Below are 23,964 nucleotides of genomic sequence, written 5' to 3'. Positions count from 1 at the left end.
GCCTCCAAAATGAAAATGTAGCCGTAAAAATAGTCCTGTTATCTTCGCACAGAGTCCTTCCAATCAGTGTTCCATTACTAAAATACCACCCCTCAAAATGAATAATCATAGTTAACTTGATTTCCCCCTGTCCTAAATTGTTCCTTTCAGCAGAATATTGAGTTGCAGTATTGGTTTACATGTGGCATTTTGATTGTGTTACCATTTCACATGTTGTAATTCAGTGCATAACCCTCCTGATTCTGTTTCCAATGTTCCTTTAATGTATGTTTTGGCCCTTCTAGCAGCAGAATATCTCAAAATTATGGCTTGCTGAAAAGGTGAAATGATATGGATATAGAAGCCACAGTTTATAAATAAAGCAATATGCCTTGCATATACAATGGACCAGCTTCAGTCACAAGCATCTCCAGGTACAAGATGGGAGGTTATGGGATGGGTGTCCATCAGAGTAGACAGCAGCCCAAAGACTCCCAGCGGCAGGAAAGGTGGGATGGGGATCCTTGCATGGGGGTACCTGGTTTACGCCCCTTCAAAATCATGCGCCTGGGGCTATGGCCCCCTTCTGGGCCCCCTATGCTACACCCATCCCATCTCCCTTCATAATAACTCAGTGAGGTAGATTAGCCTTGACTCAAAGCCATCCAATATGCTTTATGGATGAGCAGGGATTTGAACTAGGTTCAGAACTATTCATGGTATCATATTGTCTCTCACTGATGACTTACAATAACTCAGCGGGCAGAAGGAATGGAGTAGTACTTAATCTCCCAACCATTAGCCATGCACCTTCCCTCCCCACCATTGCTGATCCAATGCCTAACCACCAAAACTTACAAAGTTGTGACGATTGCTATGCAGTAGGTGGAAACCAAATGGCCCTACCCATTTGCCAGATGGAAAAATTCCTACCAAGCCCCTATTACAAAACAGGCAACCAACAAAGTCCATAGCAAGGCCAGTCAGACCTAAATAAAGGGGGATGGGTGGGTGATCCGCTGCACGAAGGCAAAGAGGTCCAGCAAACATCGCACAGGGATTAAATAATGTTTTGCGGCCAGCCCCAAAGCCAAGCCATTGGCTTTAGGGTCCAAGTGACTGCGAAATGACCAACCGGAGCAGGGCGTAGCCCTGCCCAAGCTGGGAGGTGGGGGGTGCTTAGAGATCTGATCACAACACACGCCTTCCTTTAAGAGGAATCGATTTGTAGGGAAGGGTAAATGTGGCTGCATCAAGCTCTGCATGTGTTATTTTTCAGAAATTTTAAAGGCGTCTTACAATGGATATGTGACCGTTCCTTCTGCCTGCTGATCCAACACTTTTTTTGTCCCTCCTGCACATGGTCCCCAAAAGATGATAGAGGTCACCTACATGTTGCATATGTTTGTTCTGTATCACAGTTGCTGGCAGTGAATGCGGTTCAGCAAACCAGTTGGTTGAGATTAAGTTCAAACAAAGACCAAGTTAGAAAATGGTGGGTATGCAGCTTGTCTTGATACAAACACAATACATATGAAGAGGAAAGGGACAGGGTTTGCCGTGGTCCTTGCAAGTTGTTCGCAAGTTTTTTATCCTAGCTTATGCATGCATTGCATAAATTCACAAAGACCATAATAGGAATTGAATACATTGTGAAGAAGTCCACGCCATATACCACGGGCGAAATTAAGTGCCATTAAGATAAGGAGATTTTGCCACTAAATTCAGTTGCATTTTTTGGCATCTTAGTCTTTCCGCTCAAAACACCTGATTCAAATTCAGCCATTGAGTTTGAGCCAGTTTCCCTGTTTAATTGCTCCACATGTATGCATACACACAGGTTAAATGATATTTTAAAGCGGTGTTCATTTATGACAGATACCTGTGCTATTGAGGTTTGTTGTTTCCTAGGGTAATAATCTCCACTTTTAATTTCATAATGTTATAATTAGCTATGCATCATCATTGGCTTCTAAACTAGAATAATGTCTTCTTTCTGCTCCCTTTTTAACCCTCTAAATAGCTTCTAATGATAATCACTTACTTAGAGAATATTGTGCCTCTCTGATGCTTAGTCCCTTTGTTGATTAGAGCTGAAATATAGATTTAGGATCCCTACAAATTATCATCTTTTCCATATAAATACAGGTTTATTCAGTGATCCTTGCAACTATTTACTTGCAATTTTATATCGCACATTCAGTGCATGGTAGGTCGCTATTATTCCTTTTTTTCTTTTTCTTTTGGAGAATTAAAGCAGAACTATAGAGTAAATTGGTGGGGCTCAGAAGCTCACAAGGCCAACCCGTGAAATTAGCATCTGAGGAGGGATTTGAAGTCAAGTCTGATTCAGGTATAGCAATCTGTCTGCTGGGTACATCGACTCTCAAGAGAAAAATCCTCATATTTGTAAAGGGCATCTTTTGTCAGGAAATACATGGGGATCTGTGCCTCTTCCTCCCCTGTAGCCCAGTTGGAAGTAAACACAACAAGGCAAAAGAGAGGCACTGCAGCCCAGCAATAAAAGCTGTAGCAGTGGGAATTTGTCACTCAGACATCACAAAATGTGCCTTGTTGCTTACACGGTAATATGCCATCTGTTGATATCGCAAATTGCCTTGGTCTTAAAAAATATTCTAGGAAGGATAGATGACTTTGTTTCTTGAGCATTAATCGCTCATTCATTTATTTATTTCTGCTCTCACTGAAGCCAAGAGAGATTTCCACAGCCTTACATGCTGCCTTGGTAACCTGACTCCCACTATAACCGAAAGTGTGGCCACATGCATAGATACCCATGTGGTTCAGGCTGATTAAAACCACACTTGAGAAGTGCCTCGAAATTAAAAGTTGCCCAGAAGTCATCATACCTTTTGATCCCAAACCTTTTGATCATCATACAAGCAACATAAATGCATGGAGCGACAGTTCACTAGATGTGTAATCAGTAGTCTAAACCACTGAGCCTCTTGGGCTTGCCAATCAGAAGGTCAGCGGTTCGAATCCCTGCGATGGGGTGCGCTCCCGTTGCTCTGTCCCAGCTCCTGCCAAACTAGTAGTTTGAAAGCACACCAGTGCAAGTAGATAAATAGGTACCGCTGCAGCGGGAAGGTAAACGGCGTTTCCATGCACTCTGGTTTCCATCACAAAGTTCTGTTGTGCCAGAAGTGCTTTAGTCCTGCTGGCCACATGACCCAGAAAGCTGTCTGTGGACAAACACTGGCTCCCTCGACCTGAAAAGCGAGATGAGCGCCACAACCCCATAGTCGCCTTTGACTGGACCTAACTGTCCAGGGGTCCTTTTTACTTGAATCAGTAAATTGGGCCTCAATCTCTCCATGAATGGAACCACAGAGATGGAAAGCAATAAGTGGTATAATCTAAATCAACTCCACATTCACATCTCCTGTACGTGATTATTATGGACAGTTATTTTTTCCCCCCAGTGGAAATCTCGCAACCTTAAATGGCAGTGATTAAGCCTGCTGTGTATAGTACTTGCTTCTTGTATTAGGTACAATTAGTTCCCACTGATTTGTCTAATATAAAATTACCTTGTAAGCATTATCTTACCTTCCTGCAGGTATTGTGCGGAGGAAAAAGATAAGTGCTGTAAAGTACACAGCACTCTGCAACAGATACTTACATTATTCCCACTGATTTGAACAAAACAGCTATTGTTGCATTACACAACTTACCCTACAGTACAGAAGCTTTCCCTGTCATGTGACATGAATCTACCTTGTCCCAGTCTTGCTGCTTTATTCTTAACTTCTTACTGTTTGTTGGCTTGGGTACAGCTGTGCACAGGGCTTCCTCAGTGCCAACAATTAGCTGATCGTCAGCTTGAAGAATGAAGTCCATGAAACAGAAATCTACCATGTCCTATTGAAAGTGCTTCTGAGGTTACATTTTGATTCTGAAGCAGTAGGCACATGTGACTTATACAACATTATATTTTTACAATCTTCCTTTAGAAATTCATTTGACCCAATTCAGAACATTAAAGTGTTTGTACCAACCTAAGATACCTATGCCTGTGTCATCCAAATGTACATGTTGTGTGCCTGGATGAAGCAAAACGCCAAGATGCTAAAAGCCTACCCCCTTTGGTTCCACAGATATTTCTGCCTTCCTGCATGCTGGCCTTACACACTGCAAAATGCATATTTAAACCACTGTTGCCAATTGTATGCATATTGTTATCTGCAATTGCTTTAATTGCACGCTGTGTTCCCACCTGAAAAGCATGGACAACTCTCTAAGCGGTATAACACAGATCTGAATAACTGTTGTACCTAACAGCCAATATAAGTTAATCACACTTAAGCCCATTGATTTCACTGATGTGAATCAAAAAGCAGTCCTCTGAGTAATCATCAGGAGAATTTTCTTTAGCCATTAAGCTTCCTTATTCAGTGGAATGACAAAATAGCATTGGGCAATAAGGCAGCAGCGCCACTTGACAGCTCCATTTTTTAATGCTAAGAATCTGTGTCAACCATAACTCTGTCACCAGCAGCCAACCAGTCCTTGCCTCCACCATCAGACTCCCAATCTATGTATCGTTCCTGTTACTTTGGTCAGAGGGCACATGACGCAACCACCTTGCTGAAGCTAAGCAGTGTCTGGACAGGAGACCGCCTAGGAATCTCATGTATGCCACTTTGAGTTTAATAATAATAATAATAATAATAATAATAATAATAATAATAATTTATTTATACCCCGCCCATCTGGCTGGGTTTCCCCAGTAACTTTGCTTCTCGCAGTGAGGGAACCGCCAGAAGGCCCTCAGAGCTGGACCTCAGTGTCCAGGCAGAACGATGGGAGTGGGGACACTCCTTCAGGTATGCTGGTATACAGTATACAGGAATACTGAGGCCGTTTAGGACTTTAAAGGTCAGCACCAACTGAAGAATGTTGTAAGAAAAGCAATGTTTTTGTGATGGTACTTACTAGTAAGGAGTACTGATGCCTTTTTTTCCTGGTGTCCATGGCAGCCATTTTGTACTAGCACCCACAGAGCTTCATTCTTAAAAAAAGCACTGGATATAAAGTATACTAAATATGAACATAAATACTTGTATGCAGTGCTATTTTTCTAGAAAAAGAGGTGCCGGAACTCACCCTTGTTCTCTTATAATGGCAATGGCACCCACCTGAGAGGTGCTGGAATTGAGTTTCAGTGAGTTCAGGCTGAAAAAAAGCCCTGCTTGTACCCCCCCCCCCGCCGCCTTTCTTCAATAAGTTCTGGGTAGCTTATGGTGCAGGTTATGTTACTTACTTAATTCGAATGACTATCCCTATAAAACTCTAATACTTTGACTGTGTACAGCTACTGTGAGTACACTGCTTTTGTGTGAAAATGGTGCAGTTTGTTTTCTGATCACAATAATCTTCCTAGCAAAATTGCTCTGTTTTTGTTTTTGGCACTGTCGTTTAATTTACCATATAACTTCTCCATAAACTCTGTACCTTTCCATCAGCTTTTTTTGTTTCGTTCTGTTTTTATCACAGTTGCTTTATGTACTCGAACCTCATAAATGGCAGTCTCTATATATTCCAAAGCCGCAATATTCAATCGGATTATCCCCTGATATATGTCAAATATGTTCTAAATGATTTTTGGCCCATATTTTAATATCTTTGTTCTTCCAAATAAATGGCCTGTGAAATCTCGTAATTACAATGGCTTCCCTTGCCAGATCACTGAAATATCAGTTAAGGGTCAGCACTGTAATAGCAACAAATTAATCAGAAAAGCCAATCTCTAAGCACAACCACACAATGCCTTCAGTATGGAATGGCCCCCGAATGCCTCTTAATTTCCCTTTTCTGCATACTGTAGCTGTATCACATCATGGGACATTAAGCATATTTCAACTCACAGGACTGACTCAGTTGTGTTTGCAGATATTGAAAACAAATGTTGGAACTGGATGAATGATAGCACTGAAGCAATAACAATTTCCTAGTAGGCATGCTTGTTTAATGGATTGCATAGTCTTTCGGCTTGTAAACACTGCAATTTCTGTTGCTAACTGAAATAAAAAGATTACACACACACACTCTGTTAGAGTTTGGTAGCAGTCTTATTGAGTAAAGGGAATGAAAGGAAGTTGTTACAAGAAGTAGAATAACTGTTTGGCCGTAGCTGCAATGGTGTATTCACATTTGTAGGGCTTTGCTATATTGAACACAGTGGAACTTACTTCTGAGTAGACGTGCTGCTGACATTCATGACCTAAGCCCCCATCCTGAGAACAGCCTTGTCTCCATTCAAACAATATGCATCAGGCATTATCATGTTCGAAACTGTTTTTCCTTCAAGTTGCCAGATTAATTTCCAAAAGTGATGCAAAACTCGTGGGGTAGAGGGCATGCAAACTTTTGAGCTTCATAGAACTCGTCACCAGACAAATTGAATAGTCCTGTGAAGCTCTAAATACTTCAGAGAAAGCTGATCAAATGAACTTTTCATTCCTATTCTATAGAACAAGGGTAGGGAACCTTTTTGGATCTGTGGACCAGAAACTTACCAGGCTTGTCCTCGCAGTCTCCCGATATCAGGTGATTTGGTGCATCAAAGTCCTAATGCTGGGACGTCAAAGCACCTCACTAAAATGGAGAGAGAGAAAATACCGGTATTTGATTTTACAGGGGTTTCAATGCAGATCCTTTCCAGATTACAAGGGGTTTGCATGGAACCTCCTGCTAAAATGAAGGCCTCCCTTCATTTTAGCAAGGAGTTGAATGCAAATCCCTTTCATGTATCAGGAAGGGGTTTGCATTCAATCCTGCCAAATTTAGCAGCACTTATTCCCCCTGCCTATCAGCTGACATAACCCACCCATCAGAATTATGTCAGCTGATCAACTAGTGGACATGGTGTTTAAAAAACAGCCTTGCAGTCCAAACTGGCCTACAGGCTGGAGTTTCCCCACCTCTGCTACAGGCCAAAACACAAGCAGAAAACAATGTAGACACACACACAGGCACACAGGGACACATACATACATATAGATATACCCCCCATACACTTATACATGCATAATGTTACCTGCTTTCAAATATGAGATAAGACCAAAACATCCATAGCATAAGTAATTTTTTATATTTTACTAAAGAATTATAACTGCTTGTGCACATGCAAACCACATTCTGACAACTCTTGAAAATTGCCATCAGCATGTTTTTAAAATTTAGACCTCAGAGCATTGGTACCCAATTTGGACTACACCTCCCATTATCCTTGACCATTCGCCATGCTGGATGGGGCTGATGGGAGTTGGAGTGCCTGAACATTTGGAGGGCCGTACATAGGCTACCCCTTCCATAGGGTTTAGCATTTGGTGAGGCAGATCTCCCCCTGCCCCCTCTTTTGCTCTAAGATTTTCCGGCTAAACGTAACAAACTTAACTGCTTTGGGCTTAGTTTGTACCTTTTGAAGGAACAGTGCTTGGCAACTCAGACAAGGAAAGGCTTAGATAACCCACAGATTGCTTATCAGCTGTACTGTTCATGCTATGTTTGAGACTCAGCGCTATAGAAATGAGTTAGGGAGGGAAGCAAAATGCACAGAAGTTATTATCACCATACCACCAAGCTCAGCTCTGCAAGATCAAAGAGACTTTCCTACTCTTTTAGAATTCTAATCCTTCAGTTTAAGTCATGCACACCACAGCAGTGATGGTTGGGGGACGGGGACGGAACTACCCAAACAAGCATTTAATAATAGAATCCAAGAATAATGAGCTAGATAAGAGAAATGTGGGTTGCTTAGTTGACCTTGGTGGTTCTTACAAAAATGTATGTATATGTAACATGTATATGTAACACCCGCTCTGTGGAACGCCCTCCCACCAGATGTCAAAGAGAAAAACAACTACCAGACTTTTAGAAAGACATCTGAAGGCAGGCCTGTTTAGGGAAGCTTTTAATGTTTAATAGACTATTGTATTTTAATATTCTTTGGAAGCCACCCAGAATGGCTGGGGAAACCCAGCCAGATGGGTGGGGTATAAATAATATAATATATTATATTTTATTTATTTATTTATTTATTTCACATACAAATAAAAGACAAATTAATTCCTTTATCTAATTTAGTTAACAAAGCAATACTGCAGACTGATCACTCTTGATTGAACTAAATGTCAGTGGGCTTTGTTGAATATAGTTAGGAGAAAAATCGTTTTTTAAAGTCGTTAACAAAAGGGACATCAGATATTTTTGTCTTTGCAGGTTTAGCTGGTTTAAGGGATGTTATTATCACAAATACAAAAGGTGCTTTTCCTACTTTAATAAAAAGTGGGATTTAAATTGGCCACTTTTGAAGAAAATTGTAATAAAGCCACATTCCTGTGTCGTGGATTTCAGCCTCAAGCAGGTTGCAGGGAAGTCAACTAACAAAGGTGATTGGAGAGCCCCTGGGAGTATCATGGATCATGTGATCCTGGTTTCAGCTATTTGCCTGGTGATGTTGTGTCTATGTAGCGTCTTTTCAGATATTCTGCATTTCTCCCAGTCTCTCAAACACATATTTATTTTCACCCCTTGACAAGATTTTCATGGAACTGAATCTCATGAAAGATTCAAAAAAGGCCCAGTGCTCAGGGCACCAAATAGATGCCCTGAGCCCAGGAAGCAATTGTTGCAGTGCCAGACAACAGCAGTAGTATGAATCAAATATTTCATTTCTTTTAGGTTTTATTTAGTTAATTGGAGTAAAACCTGCAATGTGTGGTAAGGTTGAAAATACACTAATATACCAATTAGTGTAAAACTAAATCTTTAGTGGGATGGAAACAATATTACCGTGGAGAATAGCTTCACTGAGGCACAGGAAACTGAGGTGGTGCTCCAGAAACCGGCTAAAGGGAATGACTCATGGTTTCAGTTGTCTCTGTACTCATGCACAGAGTATGGGAAACAAGCAAGACCAATCTGAGCTCTTAATACAGTGGTGCCTTGCAAGACGAAATTAATTCGTTCCACGAGTTTTGTCGTCTTGCGATTTTTTCGTCTTGCGAAGCACGGTGTCAGGAAAGTTTTGGAAAAGCTTCAAAAATCCCCAAAGTCTTTAAAAACCTCAGAAAAGGCTACCACACCACGTTCTATGAGTTGCTCCTCGAAGTCAAGTCGCAACTGTATTAACGGTGTTAAGAAAAACTTGCAAGACATTTCCGTCTTGCGAAGCAAGCCCATAGGGAAAATCGTCTTGCGAAGCAACTCAAAAAACCAAAAACCCTTTCGTCTAGCGAGTTTTTTTGTCTTGCAAGGCATTCGTCTTGCGAGGTACCACTGTATAGGGTAGCAAATAGGACCTAATAGACACTACTGACACCTAGTAGGATGACACTTCTGAGTGGAATGTAGAATTGGAGGGGTATAATCTGTTAAGAAGGAGTCGACCAAACAGGAAGGGAAGGGGAGTCGCATTATATGTAAAGGATGTGTACACTTGTGAAGAAATCCACAACATGAAAGGCAGATTGAGAGTACAGTGGAACCTCGGGTTGTGGACATAATCCATGACGGAGGCATGTCCACAGCTTGCAGCATTCGTAACCTGCAGCATCAAATCTGTGCATGCGCGTGATGCGATTTGGCGCTTCTGTGCATGCGTGAGCGGCGAAACCCAGAAGTAACCTTTTCTGGTACTTCCGGGTTTCCCATGGTCCGCAACCTGAAAACACGTAACCCAAAGGTTTGTAACCTGAGGTACTACTGTATATGGGTAAAAAATGTAGGAGAGAGATCTTACTGTGAGTGTCTGCTATAAACCCCCAAGCCAGGCTAAAGACTTGGATGATGCCTTCCTACAGCAAATTACTACCACAATATCTGTTGGAACTCACATTCTGCCAAGACTGAAAAGTCCAGCAAATGCCTTCATTGCCTCGCTGACAATTTCATTTCGCAGAAGGTGGAAGAAGCAACAAGGGGACTTGGTCCTCACCAACAGGGAGAAACTGATTGACCAAGAAGTATTGAGACCCATGGGAGGAAGTGATCGTGTCCTCTTGGTTTTCTTGATACAAAAGCAATGGAAAAATGAGTGTAGTCAGACATGCACCCTACACTTTAAGAAGGCTGGTTTCAAAAAGCTCAAGGAACTACTGGGTGAAACTGAATGGTCAGAGATACTCAAAGAGAATGGAGTCCAAGATGGATGGGAGTTCCTTAAAGGTGAAGGCACAAATGCTTAAGGAGCTTACAGGTGTGATTTAAGCATAAGAAATGGAAAACGGGAAATCACAAAGGAATAGTATACACAAGTAGCCAACACAAGTAGGTGGGCTACAGCTCAGAATGAGCTCAGGCTTGCAAGAGAGGTTAAAAATAATTTTAAAAAATGTTTCTTCAAGTATGTTTGAAGCAAGAAGAAGAACAAGCAAGTAGGAGGTTCTCTGCATGGAGAAGATGGAGAAATGCTATTGGCTGACAGAGAGAAGGTGGAACTGCTCAATACCTACTTTGCCTCTGTCTTCACCCGAAAGGACAGCAGTGCCCAACCTGGTGATAATAGAACATATGATAAAAGGAGGGAGCTGCAGCCCAATACAGTGGTACCTCTGGTTACGAACTTAATTCATTCCAGAGGTCCGTTCTTAACCTGAAACCGTTCTTAACCTGAGGTACCACTTTAGCTAATGGGACCTCGTGCTGCTACTGTGTCACTGGCGTGCAATTTCTGTTCTCATCCTGAGGTAAAGTTCTTAACCCAAGGTACTACTTCTGGGTTAGCGGAGTCTGTAACCTGAAGTGTTAAATGTTAAGTGTTTGTAACCCAAGGTACCATTCTATAGGAAAAAGGGTGGTAAGGGAACACCTAGCTACTTTAAATGAATTCAGATCTCCAGGGCTTGATGAGCTGTGCTGAAAGGTACTAAAGGAGCTTATGGATCTCAGAGGCTCTGTCTATAATCTTTGAGAATTCCTGGAGAACATGGGAGGTCCCTGAAGACTGGAGGTTGTCCCCATCTTTAAAATGGGGGGGGGGGGGAGAGAAGCACCTGTCAGTTTGCATTTCTTAGTGCAGAAAGTATTGATCTCATGTGTAAAAATCTTTCCTATTCTGATTAATTCTAGAAGCTACTAGAAGCTTCTCTGTGTGAGAGAAGCAGAGGCAGGAGGGTTAATGATTGTTTGGGTTATACCTTCTGAGAAGCTGCTTTGAACTAGTTCTCTCATCTCTATTCTGCAGAGTCATGCTGACTATAAATATAGGCCAGAAGGAGCCTGAGTTTTACTTTTTTCTCTTTCTCTCTCTTTCTTTTGGTGTGATGTTTCTGTACATAGGATGCTTTAGTGTTAAGGTTTAGTCTTATTATGAGTTAAGTTATAATAAGTGCTGCAACTAGATTTTTGTATGGATTGAGCCAATCCTGATTGTATTGGATTTGATAACCATTACGCTCATTTGCCTTCAGCACAAGTAAAGCTCTGCTGAATGAAGTATTATTGCCTCTGGTCTATTTGGGGGAGCTCTGCTGAACTCTGCAACGTGTTTAAGGTTTTCCTCCACACGTATGACACACGTATGACAGTACCAACCAGTCAGCTTGACATCAGTACCAGGAAAGGTCCTCGAACAAGTTAACTAAACAGTTGGTCTTTAAGCACATAGAAGAGGATGCTGTGGTTACTAAGACCCAGCATGAGTTTCTCAAAAACAAGTCACGCCAGGCGAATCTCTCTCTCTCTCTCTCTCTCTCTCTCTCTCTCTCTCTCTCTCTCTCTCTCTCTTTCCCTGACAGCATTACAAGGGGAATGCTGTGGACATAGTGTATCTTGATCTCAGTTCGGCTTTTGACAAAGTCCCCTGTAATATTCTTGCAGAGAAGCTTGTAAAATGTGGGCTGGATGAGATTACTGTTAGGTGTATTTGTAGCTGCTTGACTGACCAAATGCAAAGGGTGCTTACTGCTGGTTCCTCTTCATCCTGGAAAAATTCTGCAGCTTTCTGCATCCTTCCAATTCCACATTTCTATTATTCTATGACTCATTGCCACTTGCAAGCAAAGGGCTTTCCCCCATAGTACTTCCATAGTGTTGGGAGCGGCTTCTTTGTGAGAGATTCAACAGTAGTGCCATGAGCAACTGCATGCTGGAACGAGGTGAATGGGTTGAATTTCATGGAACTTTCCAACCCAGATCTTCATCACAGGTAAATGATTCTCGCTTGACTGAGGTAATTTGAGAAGGGGACCTGGTTATCAAAAAATACCCTAAAAATGAGCAGAACCAGCATGTATGTTAGGAAGCAGTAGTGCTTTTTTGTGATGGTACTTACCAATGTGGGGAAGAAAAACAACTGCCCATGGTGGTCAATTTTTACAAACACAGCACTTGTATTAAGATATGAGTACCTTGCTTTTTTCCTTTTCCTTTTTTAGTGAAAAAGGCACTGGGAAGCAGGATCAATTGCAATGATGTATGTTGCCATGACAGTATGTCAAGAAATGTCGTACCGTAATGTTTCTATCGCTTACACGTATCTTGTGTTTTGTTTTTCTTCCCCCTAGTGCTGGAGTTGGCAGGACCGGCTGTTTCATTGTAATAGATGCCATGCTGGAGAGAATAAAGCATGAAAAGACTGTAGATATTTATGGCCACGTAACACTAATGAGAGCCCAGAGGAATTACATGGTTCAAACAGAGGACCAATACATCTTTATCCACGATGCACTGCTTGAAGCAGTGACATGTGGAAATACCGAAGTGCCAGCCAGAAACCTGTATGCATATATTCAGAAGCTGACACAGATAGAAGCAGGAGAGAATGTCACAGGAATGGAACTGGAATTTAAGGTACGTAACGGGGGTTTCCCCGCACAGTTTTACATTGAAAACTGTTACACCAGGGTGTGATGGGGGAAGTTAGACTTGATTCCAAATGGGTCTAGGGTGAGTTAATGTGCTTTGGTAGATTTCCCTATGAAGGATTAGCAACAGAGTCTAAATTCTAGTCGTTCTGCTAGGGGGTATAATAATAATAAGTTATTATTTATACCCTGCCCATCTGGCTGAGTTTCCCCAGCCACTCTGGGCAGCTGCCAATCGAGTGTTAAAAACAATACAGCATTAAATATTAAAAACTTCCCTAAACAGGGCTGCCTTCAGATGTCTTTTAAAGATAGGATAGCTGCTTATTTCCTTGACATATGATGGAAGGGCATTCCACAGGGCGGGGGCCACTACCGAGAAGGCCCTCTGCCTGGTTCCATGTAACCTCATTTCTTTCAATGAGGGAACCGCCAGAAGGCCCTCGGCGCTGGATCTCAATGTCCGGGCTGAACGATGGGGGTGGAGACGCTGCTTCAGGTATACAGAACCGAGGCCGTTTAGGGATTTAAAGGTCAGCACCAACACTTTGAATTGTGCTCTGAAACGTACTGGGAGCCAATGCAGATCTCTCAGGACCGGTGTTATGTGGTCCCGGCGGCCACTCTCAGTCACCAGTCTAGCTGCCGCATTCTGGATCAATTGCAGGTTCCGGGTCACCTTCAAAGGTAGACCCAAATATACCTTTATAAGTTTGTTTTCTAAAGAGTTAGTGTTGCATTAAAGCAGGGTTCTGAAACATGTAATTTTTTTGCATGTGAGATTCAACAAACAATTGGACAAGGACACAAGAATGCCCCCCACAGGATCAGAGCAAAGGCCTGTCCAGTCCAGCATTCTGTTCTCACAATGGCTAACCAGATTCCTGTTTGAAGCCCACAGGTTGCAATAGCCCCTCTCACTCCCCAACCCCAGCAAAGGGTGTTTGGGAGCATAACTCCTGAAGCTAGTACATATCCACATTAGCTAGTAGCGTTCGACATCGCCTTATTATCCATTCATTTCTCTAACCCCCTTTCAAAGCCTTCCCAGCCAGAAACACCGCAACATCTTGTGATAGCATGTTCCATAGTTTAACAATGTGCCGTGTGAAGAAGTGATAGGAAATTATCTGTATAAGAAGGTTTGGTTTGATTAAATTGCAAAATTATGCTCTTTCTCTCTTTCCACAGAGGCTAGCCAGCTCTAAAGCTCACACTTCAAGATTCATCAGTGCCAATCTTCCATGTAATAAATTTAAAAATCGCCTTGTTAATATTATGCCATATGAATCCACAAGGATATGTTTGCAGCCTATTAGAGGGGTAGAAGGGTCTGATTATATCAATGCCAGCTTTATCGATGGATACAGGTACTAAAAGGCAGTGTTTTTCTGTGTGGTAAAATGTAAAAAGGCTCTTTTTTTACAAATTCAGTAAGTTTTTATCGACTGACAGAAGTGGGTCAATTTCAGTGGGTTTGCTCTAACACAGTTGGACACAACCCAATGTGCTACACAGCTGTTTCTTGCTATATTGTGGCAGTCGCTGTAGTACCATGGTTTCTTCCTGTACCAGTAGAGGGAGGCGGGTGGTGCTGTGGTCTAAACCACTGAGCCTCTTGGGCTTGCCGATCGGAAGGTCAGCGGTTTGAAATCCCCGCAACGGAGTGAGCTTCCGTTGCTCTGTCCCAGCTCCTGCCAACCTAGCAGTTTGAAAGCACACCAGTGCAAGTAGATAAGTAGGTACCGCTGTGGCGGGAAGGTAAACGGTGTTTCCGTGCACTCTGGTTTCTGTCACAGTGTTCCGTTGCACCAGAAGCGGTTTAGCCATGCTGGCCACATCACCTGGAAAGTGGTCTGTGGACAAACGGCGGCTCCATCAGCCTGAAAGCGAGATGAGCGCCACAACCCCATAGTCATCTTTGACTGGACTTAACCGTCCAGGGTTCCTTTACCTTACCTGTACCAGTCAGCAAAGTCAAATGTCTGTTCTCATAGGGAGAGTCGCTTTTTCTCTGCATTGCATTTCAGCATCGCTGCCTTATCAGTAGGGCTAATGCTATTGGAGAAAAGAGGTATACTTTGCCTAGATCTTTTCCCATCACTGACAGAGCAGTGTAGGCAGAGCAGGCACTGCAAAGGGTTCCCCATCACAAAGGGAAAATACCAAAAGGGCCTTTCCCCTAAACTGCTGTCATGTAGAGTTTTACTTGATTATCATGTGCCTGCTTCTGAAAATGGGAAGTCACAGCAATAACAGATTGATTTTCCTATAATACATGTTAAGATACTAACATATGGAAGTTTCAGTTCACTGTTCTCAAATGCTGGCAGTAAAGCAGCAAACAGATGGTACAGAAATGCAGCACAGTTACAAACAGTAGGACTCCAACAGCTGGTTATTTAAGATACTATGCAGATACTAAATGTGTGGACCGAGCCTTTGTGGGCAAATAGCAGATTTCTACTTGTAGAAGGGGAAAGTGTGGCCATGTTTCTTGGAAAATGAACCAGCTTGCCACATTCCCACCTTTTTTCATGACTTCAAAACTTTTCCCGATACTTTTGCATCATTAGAAGATTTAACAAAAAAAAAAGTGCTTTGGAGCCATAAGTCATAAGCTCAATAGACTGTATGACAGCCAGCCTTGAATGCAAAAATGGAACTTTACCACTAAGTGTTTCCTAAGTGCTTTTTGCAACTCACAAAATTGAGCTATTAGACTTGCATTAAAATTTAAATAAGATAAAGCCATAAATCACAATATTAACAGTGCAATTTCTTCCACAAACTTCCCAAAAAACAAAACAATGCTATTGTTTGATTAAACCATCTTTAATATGATTTTAATGTGCTTACGTTCAATAATTTACAGCTGTACATGGCTTAGAGTTGATGGTTCAGCAGAATGTTTACATTCAACAAGAGAGTCTTTGACTTGCTTGGATTGGTAAATGTTTGCCCTTATATTTTAAACTTAGGCAACAAAAAGCCTATATCGCTACACAGGGACCTTTGGCAGAAACAACGGAAGATTTCTGGAGAATGCTTTGGGAGCACAATTCAACCATCGTAGTCATGCTTACTAAACTGCGAGAAATGGGCAGAGTAAGTATGTGGCACATTTCCAGACAGTCAATGTCAAAAATTGGTTTGGCATAGGATGTGCAGCAAGAGCAAGTGATTCAAAAGAGCAATTACTTACACCGGACCAACTATTATTGGTATCTAGGCAATAGTCTTCACTAGTCATAATGGAAAGGAAGCTAATTCTCAAGGACACATATAATAAAAACCTACAAATGTATGTAACTAGCATGTCTTCATATACATACAGCATCAACATACGATCTGGGGAGTGGCATTTCCTGTAGCTCCCAATCATGTCGAGGATATAGGCTAAGGTTTATAGAGAGTGTTAGTTCTTAAGCATTGTTTCCAGGTTCCTCAATGAAAAAATTAATAATGGAGGGTGACTTTCCTTGAAAAGCACCTAGCCAGTGACTATAGAGCTTCTCCTGCAATATAATGACAGGGGATTATTGGATATGTTCTGAAGTGTAGAGTCAACCCATAGGGTCAACTAGTCCAAGCCCCTGTGGCTTAATTCTCACAAACATCAGATGAGGTGCCTGTATTTTGTCTTAACAGCATCACTTCTTTAGTCTGCAGGCAAAGGCTCACACCCTGGACTGCTTCCCCATGAACATGCATGTACAGTCATACCTCTTGTTACGTTTGCTTCAGGTTAAATCTTTTCAGGTTGCGTCCCGCAGCAACCCGGAAGTACCGGAAAGGGTTACTTCCGCGTTTTGCCACTCACGCATGCGCAGACGCTCAAAATGACATCACGCACATGTGCAGAAGCGGCGAATCGTGACCCACAGATGCGGGTTGCGTTCTGCTCATGTTGCGAACAGGGCTCCGGAATGGATCCCGTTCACAACCAGAGGTACCACTGTATTCCTAAAACTAGGCATGGCAGGGAAAAGGCTAGGGTGGAACATATAAATATAAAACATATAAAAATAAATAAATGAAGGAGCATTCAGTCTTAGAAGTGGTGCAGTCCAGACAAAGGTTTACCACCTCATCACCTGATGTTTGTGAGAACTAGGTCCCAGTGTTCTCTGCAAGACACTGGCATTATAGGACTGACATTTAAGAATTATTTGCTTTTGTTATGCCTACCCTCAAGAGTCCTGCCACTTTCAGAACATAGAAAACATATATTCAAGTACAGCAACATCTTCTAGTTCTTTGAGTAAAGACCAGGTGGATCTCCTTTGTCAAAGGAATCGAAAAGTTATGACCAGCTCTGGAAATTCAACAGGCTGCGAACCAGGTTGAAATTTAGGTCATTGGTACAAAGTGACAGGAGCTGGCTCTTTCCAAAATATTTAAAATCTGTAGCCAAGTGATCATTCAAAGGAAACTCTTTCAACTATAGGTCTGAGAAAGTCAACAAATAATTCACATCACTTTGCAATGCTAATAAATCTCTACAATATTTGTGTAAATATTAACTGTTTTATACATGGCTGGAGAAAATATTAGTAGTTCTGCAGCTGGCTGGGAAATATTCAAGTGCTTTTAAAAAGAACATTGTTGTTTTGTTTTCAGAAGACTTTGGTTTTATATCAAAATGTTTTGTTTTGCTATATTGGTATCAGTGTCAGTACTTTAAAAATAAGAGTTCCTTGTCTAAATATAATTCTAAGAACTTTAGCATGTGTACACACAGAGAGAGTATGTACACACACACACACACACAGAGAGAGAGAGAGGTGTTTCATCCACTATGTAAGAGTTATGTGAAGTAAAGATGCTAAGCCATTTAACTATAGAGATGCAATTATTTGTTATTTGAAAAGCTATATGTATTTTTTGGCTAGATGATTTGAAAAGCAAACACAGTATTATATTTTAAATATAGATGGATGATAACTTTTAAGCCAATCTTCTAATAATTTAATTTTAAGTCTTTTTTTTTTTTTAAATTGCCCAGTACCTATTTTCCTGTCTCTTGCAGTTCTGGCAGTTTGTTCACAGCCTTAAACTGTGTATTTGATTATCATGTTGCTTCCTCAGACATTTGCCAGACGAATGAATCCATTATCAAAAAGAGCAATATTATACACTCATAAAACATGTGCATTGCTATTTGGACACACCCCAATTCCTATGGGCTTTTCAGACTTTTGCAACCGGAGTCCGTGCAAGAACTACGAGTTTCTCTGCATTTTGCAAAAGCCCTGCATTTCTGGCCTTCCGAGGTTGTTGTTAAAAAGTTAGCTCCTTAAGAGCTAACCCTAATGGGTGTTAAAGTTGGGGTGGGAGCAGTAGGGAAATCCAAGTGCTTTACATACCTGAAGCATTTGTTAATTTTAGTGTACAACACAATCAGGAGGAAAGAGTCTTCAAGACAAGTGGGGAAAGAATTTAGATGAATGCAGTCATAGGGCAATGGTGTTCAAGAGCTATCAGAAGAGGACAAGATAAAAGAGGAAAGGAGCTGTGAACATGAAGAACAAAATGGGCAGCATCTAGAAAGAATTGTTTCAAGCAAACCCGGTAAAGGCAGAATGATGGTGAGAAGTGAAGATACATAGGTGCTGTAGTTCAAGTACAGTGGATGCTCGGGTTGCGAACGTGATCAGTGTGGGATGCACGTTCGCAATCCGTAACGCCATGTCTGCACACACGCAGGTAGCGATTTGGCGCTTCTGCGCATGCACAAAGCACAATTTAGTGCTTCTGCACATGCGCGACCCCCGAAACCCGGAAATAACCCATTCTGGTACTTCCGGGTTTCGGTGGGTCCGTAACCCAAAAAAAAGCAACCTGAAGTGTCTGTAACCCGAGGTATGACTGTACTTGAGTTTGTTAATTAATGGCAGAGCTGTGACTGGCGGTAGCTTTGAGGGACAAGGGAGAACTGGGAGCAGATGCTGGATGATGATGATGATAATAATAATAATAATAATAATAATAATAATAATAATAATAATAATAATAATTTTATTTTTATATCCCGCTCTCCCCAGCTGAAGCTGGGCTCAGGGCGGCTAACAACAATAAAATAATACAACATTCTAAAAGCATTTCATTATAAAATTAATTCAAATCAAATTGATGGCAACCATTGGACTAGAGTTCTGTGAAGATTGCCAAAGGAGGGAGTCAGGCTGTGCCCTGGCCAAAGGCCTGGTGGAACAGCTGTGTCTTGCAGGCCCTGCGGAAAGATGTCAAGTCCTGCAGGGCCCTAGTCTCTTGTGATAGAGCATTCCACCAGATCGGAGCCACAGCCAAAAAATCCCTGTCCTAGGCTGTATAGGGCTTTAAAGGTTAAAACCAGCACCTTAAACCTGATCCTGTACTTCACCAAGAGCCAGTGCAGCTGGTATAGCACCGGGTGAATGTGATCTCGCAGCAAGGACCCCGTAAGGAGTCTCGCCGCTGCATTCTGCACCCGCTGGAGTTTCTGGGTCAGTCTCAAGGGCAGCCCCACATAGAGCGAGTTACAATAATCCAGATGAAGAGAGTAAGGGGTGGGCTTTTGCTTGGTTGTCCTGGCACCAGTGGCGGAGGAAGGGGGTGCGGTGGGGGCAGGCCACCCCGGGTGTTACCACTGAGGGGGGTGACAAAATGCCGGGTGGCACTCACCACGGGGCCTGCAGCGCGCCCGAGACATGCGTCTCTGATGCGCACAAGCTCCGTGCTGCCCAAACAGTCCACCTGCTGCCTCCCCCCCCCAGCTGTAGGGCTGCTGAGGGGGGGGGAGGCAGGCAGACTCCCGAGGCCCCGCCCCCAAGTGGCTTCCTCCGCCACTGCCCAGCACATTTCACTGTGCAAGCCTGTGCATATCTATTCAGAAGCAAGTCCTCTCGTTTTCGGGGGGGGGGGCTAAATCCCTGGTAAATGCTCAACCTTCGATAACTACTGTATTTTTTGTGTATAATGCGCCCCCTATTTGGGGGGACTTCAAATTAAGAAAATGGGGGGAGGATGGCCCTATTGGTGTTTCGCAACTTTAACCTGTTGCAGGATCTTAGCCAGACCCAGTTCAACATAGCAGAGCATACACAGACTTCCGGAAGCAATCAGTTGCAGACAGGAAGGAGATGCTGCTACCAGTAACTTGGTTACTTAGAGGTGTTTATTATTTACAGCAGACTTCAAGTTACAGTGGTACCTCAAGTTACATACGCTTCAGGTTACATACGCTTCAGGTTACAGACTACGCTAACCCAGAAATAGGTTAAGAAATTTGCTTCAGGATGAGAACAGAAAGTGTGCTCTGGTGGCGCGGCAGCAATGGGAAGCTCCATTAGCTAAAGTGGTGCTTCAGGTTAAGAACAGTTTCAGGTTAAGAACGGACCTCCAGAACGAATTAAGTACGTAACCTGAGGTATATACATGAACAGAAGCAGATCTTAACTAGCTCTCTCAACAAACTCCAAACGACTCTCAGCACACCATACCGAACAACAAACTATCCAGTCAGGGAAGGGGGGGGGATGAAGGAAGTCGCTCACGCAATGAACTATGCTGCCACTCGCACGCGCCACTACAGCCACCAATTGTGCGTCCCCTCGCCGCCAGAAGCCGCCGATAGCCCGCCCTATTGCCGCAGCGACACCCAATCATCAACAGCCCTTGCCGCAGCCACCAATAACACGCTGACAAGCCGCTGACAATCTCAGGCTCACAACACAAACCTATCACAAGTCCCCCCGAATGCACTATCTGTGTATAAGACGACCTCCAATTTTTAACATTGTTTTTTAATTTTAAAAAATCTGCTCTTATACACGGAAAGGAACGGTAAGTGTGATTTTTCCAACCTCCTTGGAAGATAGATTGGCATAGAAATCTAAACAAACAAATTGTCTTATTTCCTCTCCTTGCAGGAAAAATGCCACCAGTATTGGCCAGCGGAGCGCTCAGCCAGGTATCAGTACTTTGTGGTGGATCCCATGGCAGAGTACAACATGCCGCAGTACATCCTAAGGGAGTTCAAGGTCACAGATGCCAGGGTAAGTTCAGCAGAACTGCTGTAGGTCCAGCTGCCTGCTACTTCAAAGTGATACATCTTTGCTTCCCCCCATCCCTCCAACCACATGTCAGCGCTCAGGGTTGTTTTCAACATTGTGCTAACTTACTGTAATCACTCAGACATCACAAGGATTTTTGCTTGCACAACATAACTTTCCCTCCTCCCCCTGTGTGTCCCCCGATTTATTCTAGGGTTTTCTCCACACCCACACCCCAAGCAGTTAATAATAATAATAATAATAATAATAATAATAATAATAATAATAATAATTTATACCCCGTCCTTCCCGGTTCCGAAAACCGGGCTCAGGGTGACTAACAACAAATTTAAAACACTTAATTGATGCAACAAAAAAAGCATAAAATACAGTATAAAACGTGAACAACAATAAATTCAGAATTCAAAAATCAATTTGGGGGGAAATCCATCCAATAAGCATTAGATGATCACCAGGGCTAGTAGGCTAAATTAGTCCTATTTGGGCCAGTGAGAAGACGAAGGGAGAATTAGCTGGGGAGAATTTTAGGGGAAGGGGGACAGAGGAGGGAGAAGGGTTAAGTCCAACTGAGCTAACAGTAATCCTTACAGTTTGCTTGTATGCTGCCCTTGGTTTCCTGATGTACCCAGCAACCAAACTATGCCTTGGTCCGAGATCTGCCAGCTTCCCATTGGAACAGAGGCCTCCTTGTTGTATTTTCCATCTATATCAGGCTTCCTCAACCTTGGCCCTCCAGATGTTTTTGACCTACAACTCCCATGATCCCTAGCTAGCAGGACCAGTGGTCAGGGATGATGGGAATTATAGTCTCAAAACATCTGGAGGGCCGAGGTTGAGGAGGCCTGATCTGTATCCACCTTGATGATTCTATTTTCAAGCCAACAATGGATACTAAAGAACTGTGTATCTCTTGGTAATGAAAGTTACTTAAAAATAGAAGTGAACAAGTATTTCACTTTGTGCAAAAGAGGAGGGGGAGAGCAGGTCTGGATGGTTATGTATACCCCATACATTTAAAACACATTTTTCTGCTAAAGAATCCTAGAAACTGAAGTTTACCCCTCACATCTACAATTCCCAACCCTTTAACAAATTTAAGTAACAGACATAAATTGCCAGTTCTACAGATTTGAGTGTGTCTATTTTACGCTGTAGGGACGCGGGTGGCGCTGTGGGTAAAAGCCTCAGCGCCTAGGGCTTGCCGATCGAAAGGTCGGCGGTTCGAATCCCCGCGACGGGGTGCGCTCCCGCTGCTCGGTCCCAGCGCCTGCCAACCTAGCAGTTCAAAAGCACCCCCGGGTGCAAGTAGATAAATAGGTACCGCTTACCAGCGGGAAGGTAAACGGCGTTCCGTGTGCTGCGCTGGCTCGCCAGATGCAGCTTTGTCACGCTGGCCACGTGACCCGGAAGTGTCTCCGGACAGCGCTGGCCCTCGGCCTCTTGAGTGAGATGGGCGCACAAACCCCAGAGTCTGTCAAGACTGGCCCGCTCGGGCAGGGGTACCTTTACCTTTACCTTTACTATTTTACGCTGTGGGTTAAACCACAGAGCCTAGGACTTGCTGATCAGAAGGTCGGCGGTTCAAATCCCTGCAACAGGGTGAGCTCCCGTTGCTTGGTCCCTGCTCCTGGCAACCTAGCAGTTCGAAATCACGTCAAAGTGCAAGTAGATAAATAGGTACCACTCCAGTGGGAAGGTAAACAGCGTTTCCGTGCGCTGCTCTGGTTCGCCAGAAGTAGCTTAGTCATGCTGGCCACATGACCTGGAAGCTGCACACCGGCTCCCTCGGCCAATAAAGCGAGATGAGCGCTGCAACCCCAGAGTCAGCCATGACTGGACCTAATGGTCAGGGGTCCCTTTACCTTTACTTAAGTCTGGATCCAACCAATGATTTTTTTGTAATGGAGCACAGTTAACTGATCAGAAGACCAAAATGCTATTCACCTTTTCCCTTACTCAATCCATCGTCTCCCAATACTTTTTAAAGGAATTGTCTCCACTTAAGGCTTTAAATACGTTGTTGTTTTGCAACAGCCCTTTAGGTTGTGTGAGCTGGAAGGTTAATGTGGTGTGATTTAAAAACTGCAGAGCAAATGGCATTCTTAAGGGAAGCTTGACAAGGTTTACACATTATAATTTGATTCCTGGCATAGCTTATTCCTCGGCGTTCTAATCTGTCTGCAGAGAAGAGCTACGCGGCCGTGACCCTGACGGGCTAATTTTCATTTTGCATTCCTTATCTGAACAGCTGAGTCGGAGGTTCGGTGCTGATATAAGATTAACTGTATATAAACATTTTTATAGGCCTGGCTCAAGCCATTTTCAAGCTGTGATTTGTAACACTTCACACTCGATGGCAGGATAAACCCCCTACTCGTCTCCATTTTTGGAAGCCCTGTAGCAATAACGTTGATTAGAGAAACCTAACAGAGTGTTGCGCGTACAAGGGACAAAAATGTCTCTCCGTTAAAAACTCTAGCTCAGCTTCCTAAAACTCTGAGCCTTCCCTCAGCTCAAAAGGATTGCTGCTTTTTGCTGCTGCTATTAAAAGTTGGCTCAAAGAAGATATACTGTGGGGACGCAGGGAATGCTGCCACATGGGAGAGTTCCTAAACCCAGCCGTTAAATCATAGGAAACTCGAGTTTGAAAGTGCAAAATCTAATATAGTAGTTGTCATTGCGCTTGCTCTAGCCAGAGTTAGGCTCTTTTGCTTCCATTGTTACCAACAGGACAGACTTACAGCTGGCATTCAGGCTGAACCAGTACCATGCCTGCCTTTAACTTCAAATTGCAAAATACAGCCATCCAGATATTGGCGGGCACCAGGCAACTATAACACAGTACACCAGTTACACTAGCTGGTGGTGTACTTTGGTGCTGGCATTGACCTTTAAAGCCCTAAATCATTTTGGACTTGGTTACTTGAAGTTCACCATGATGAAGGATACTGAATCCCTACCCCAACTGCTGGAAATTCTTTTGCATCCCATTCTGGCTTTGGCCAGGAGGTGGGTCCCAGCAGACATTGTCCAAGTAGTTTCAAGCTTGATTCTTTTTAAAAAATAAAGCTGTGAAGGCAGATATTCGTCCTTGA

General features: G+C 43.0%; 1 protein-coding gene across 26 annotated transcripts in view; it reads left to right on the top strand.

Annotated features, from left to right (window-relative positions):
* Window positions 1-23,964, top strand: part of PTPRD (protein tyrosine phosphatase receptor type D) — a 1,176,641-nt gene that overhangs the window by 1,140,885 nt on the left and 11,792 nt on the right. For all 26 annotated transcript variants that reach the window (XM_082204501.1, XM_082204490.1, XM_082204511.1 and 23 more), the window contains 4 exons: window positions 12,513-12,798; window positions 14,004-14,182; window positions 15,794-15,920; window positions 20,726-20,851. In XM_082204501.1, the coding sequence (XP_082060627.1) occupies window positions 12,513-12,798; window positions 14,004-14,182; window positions 15,794-15,920; window positions 20,726-20,851 (718 nt within the window). The remainder of the gene's footprint in view (window positions 1-12,512; window positions 12,799-14,003; window positions 14,183-15,793; window positions 15,921-20,725; window positions 20,852-23,964) is intronic.

This window comes from Podarcis vaucheri (genome assembly GCF_965113315.1).
Source record: "Podarcis vaucheri genome assembly, chromosome: 17".
NCBI lineage: Eukaryota > Metazoa > Chordata > Lepidosauria > Squamata > Lacertidae > Podarcis > Podarcis vaucheri.
The sequence above is the reverse complement of the archived record's forward strand: the minus strand, read 5'-3'. Positions and strand labels throughout refer to the sequence as shown.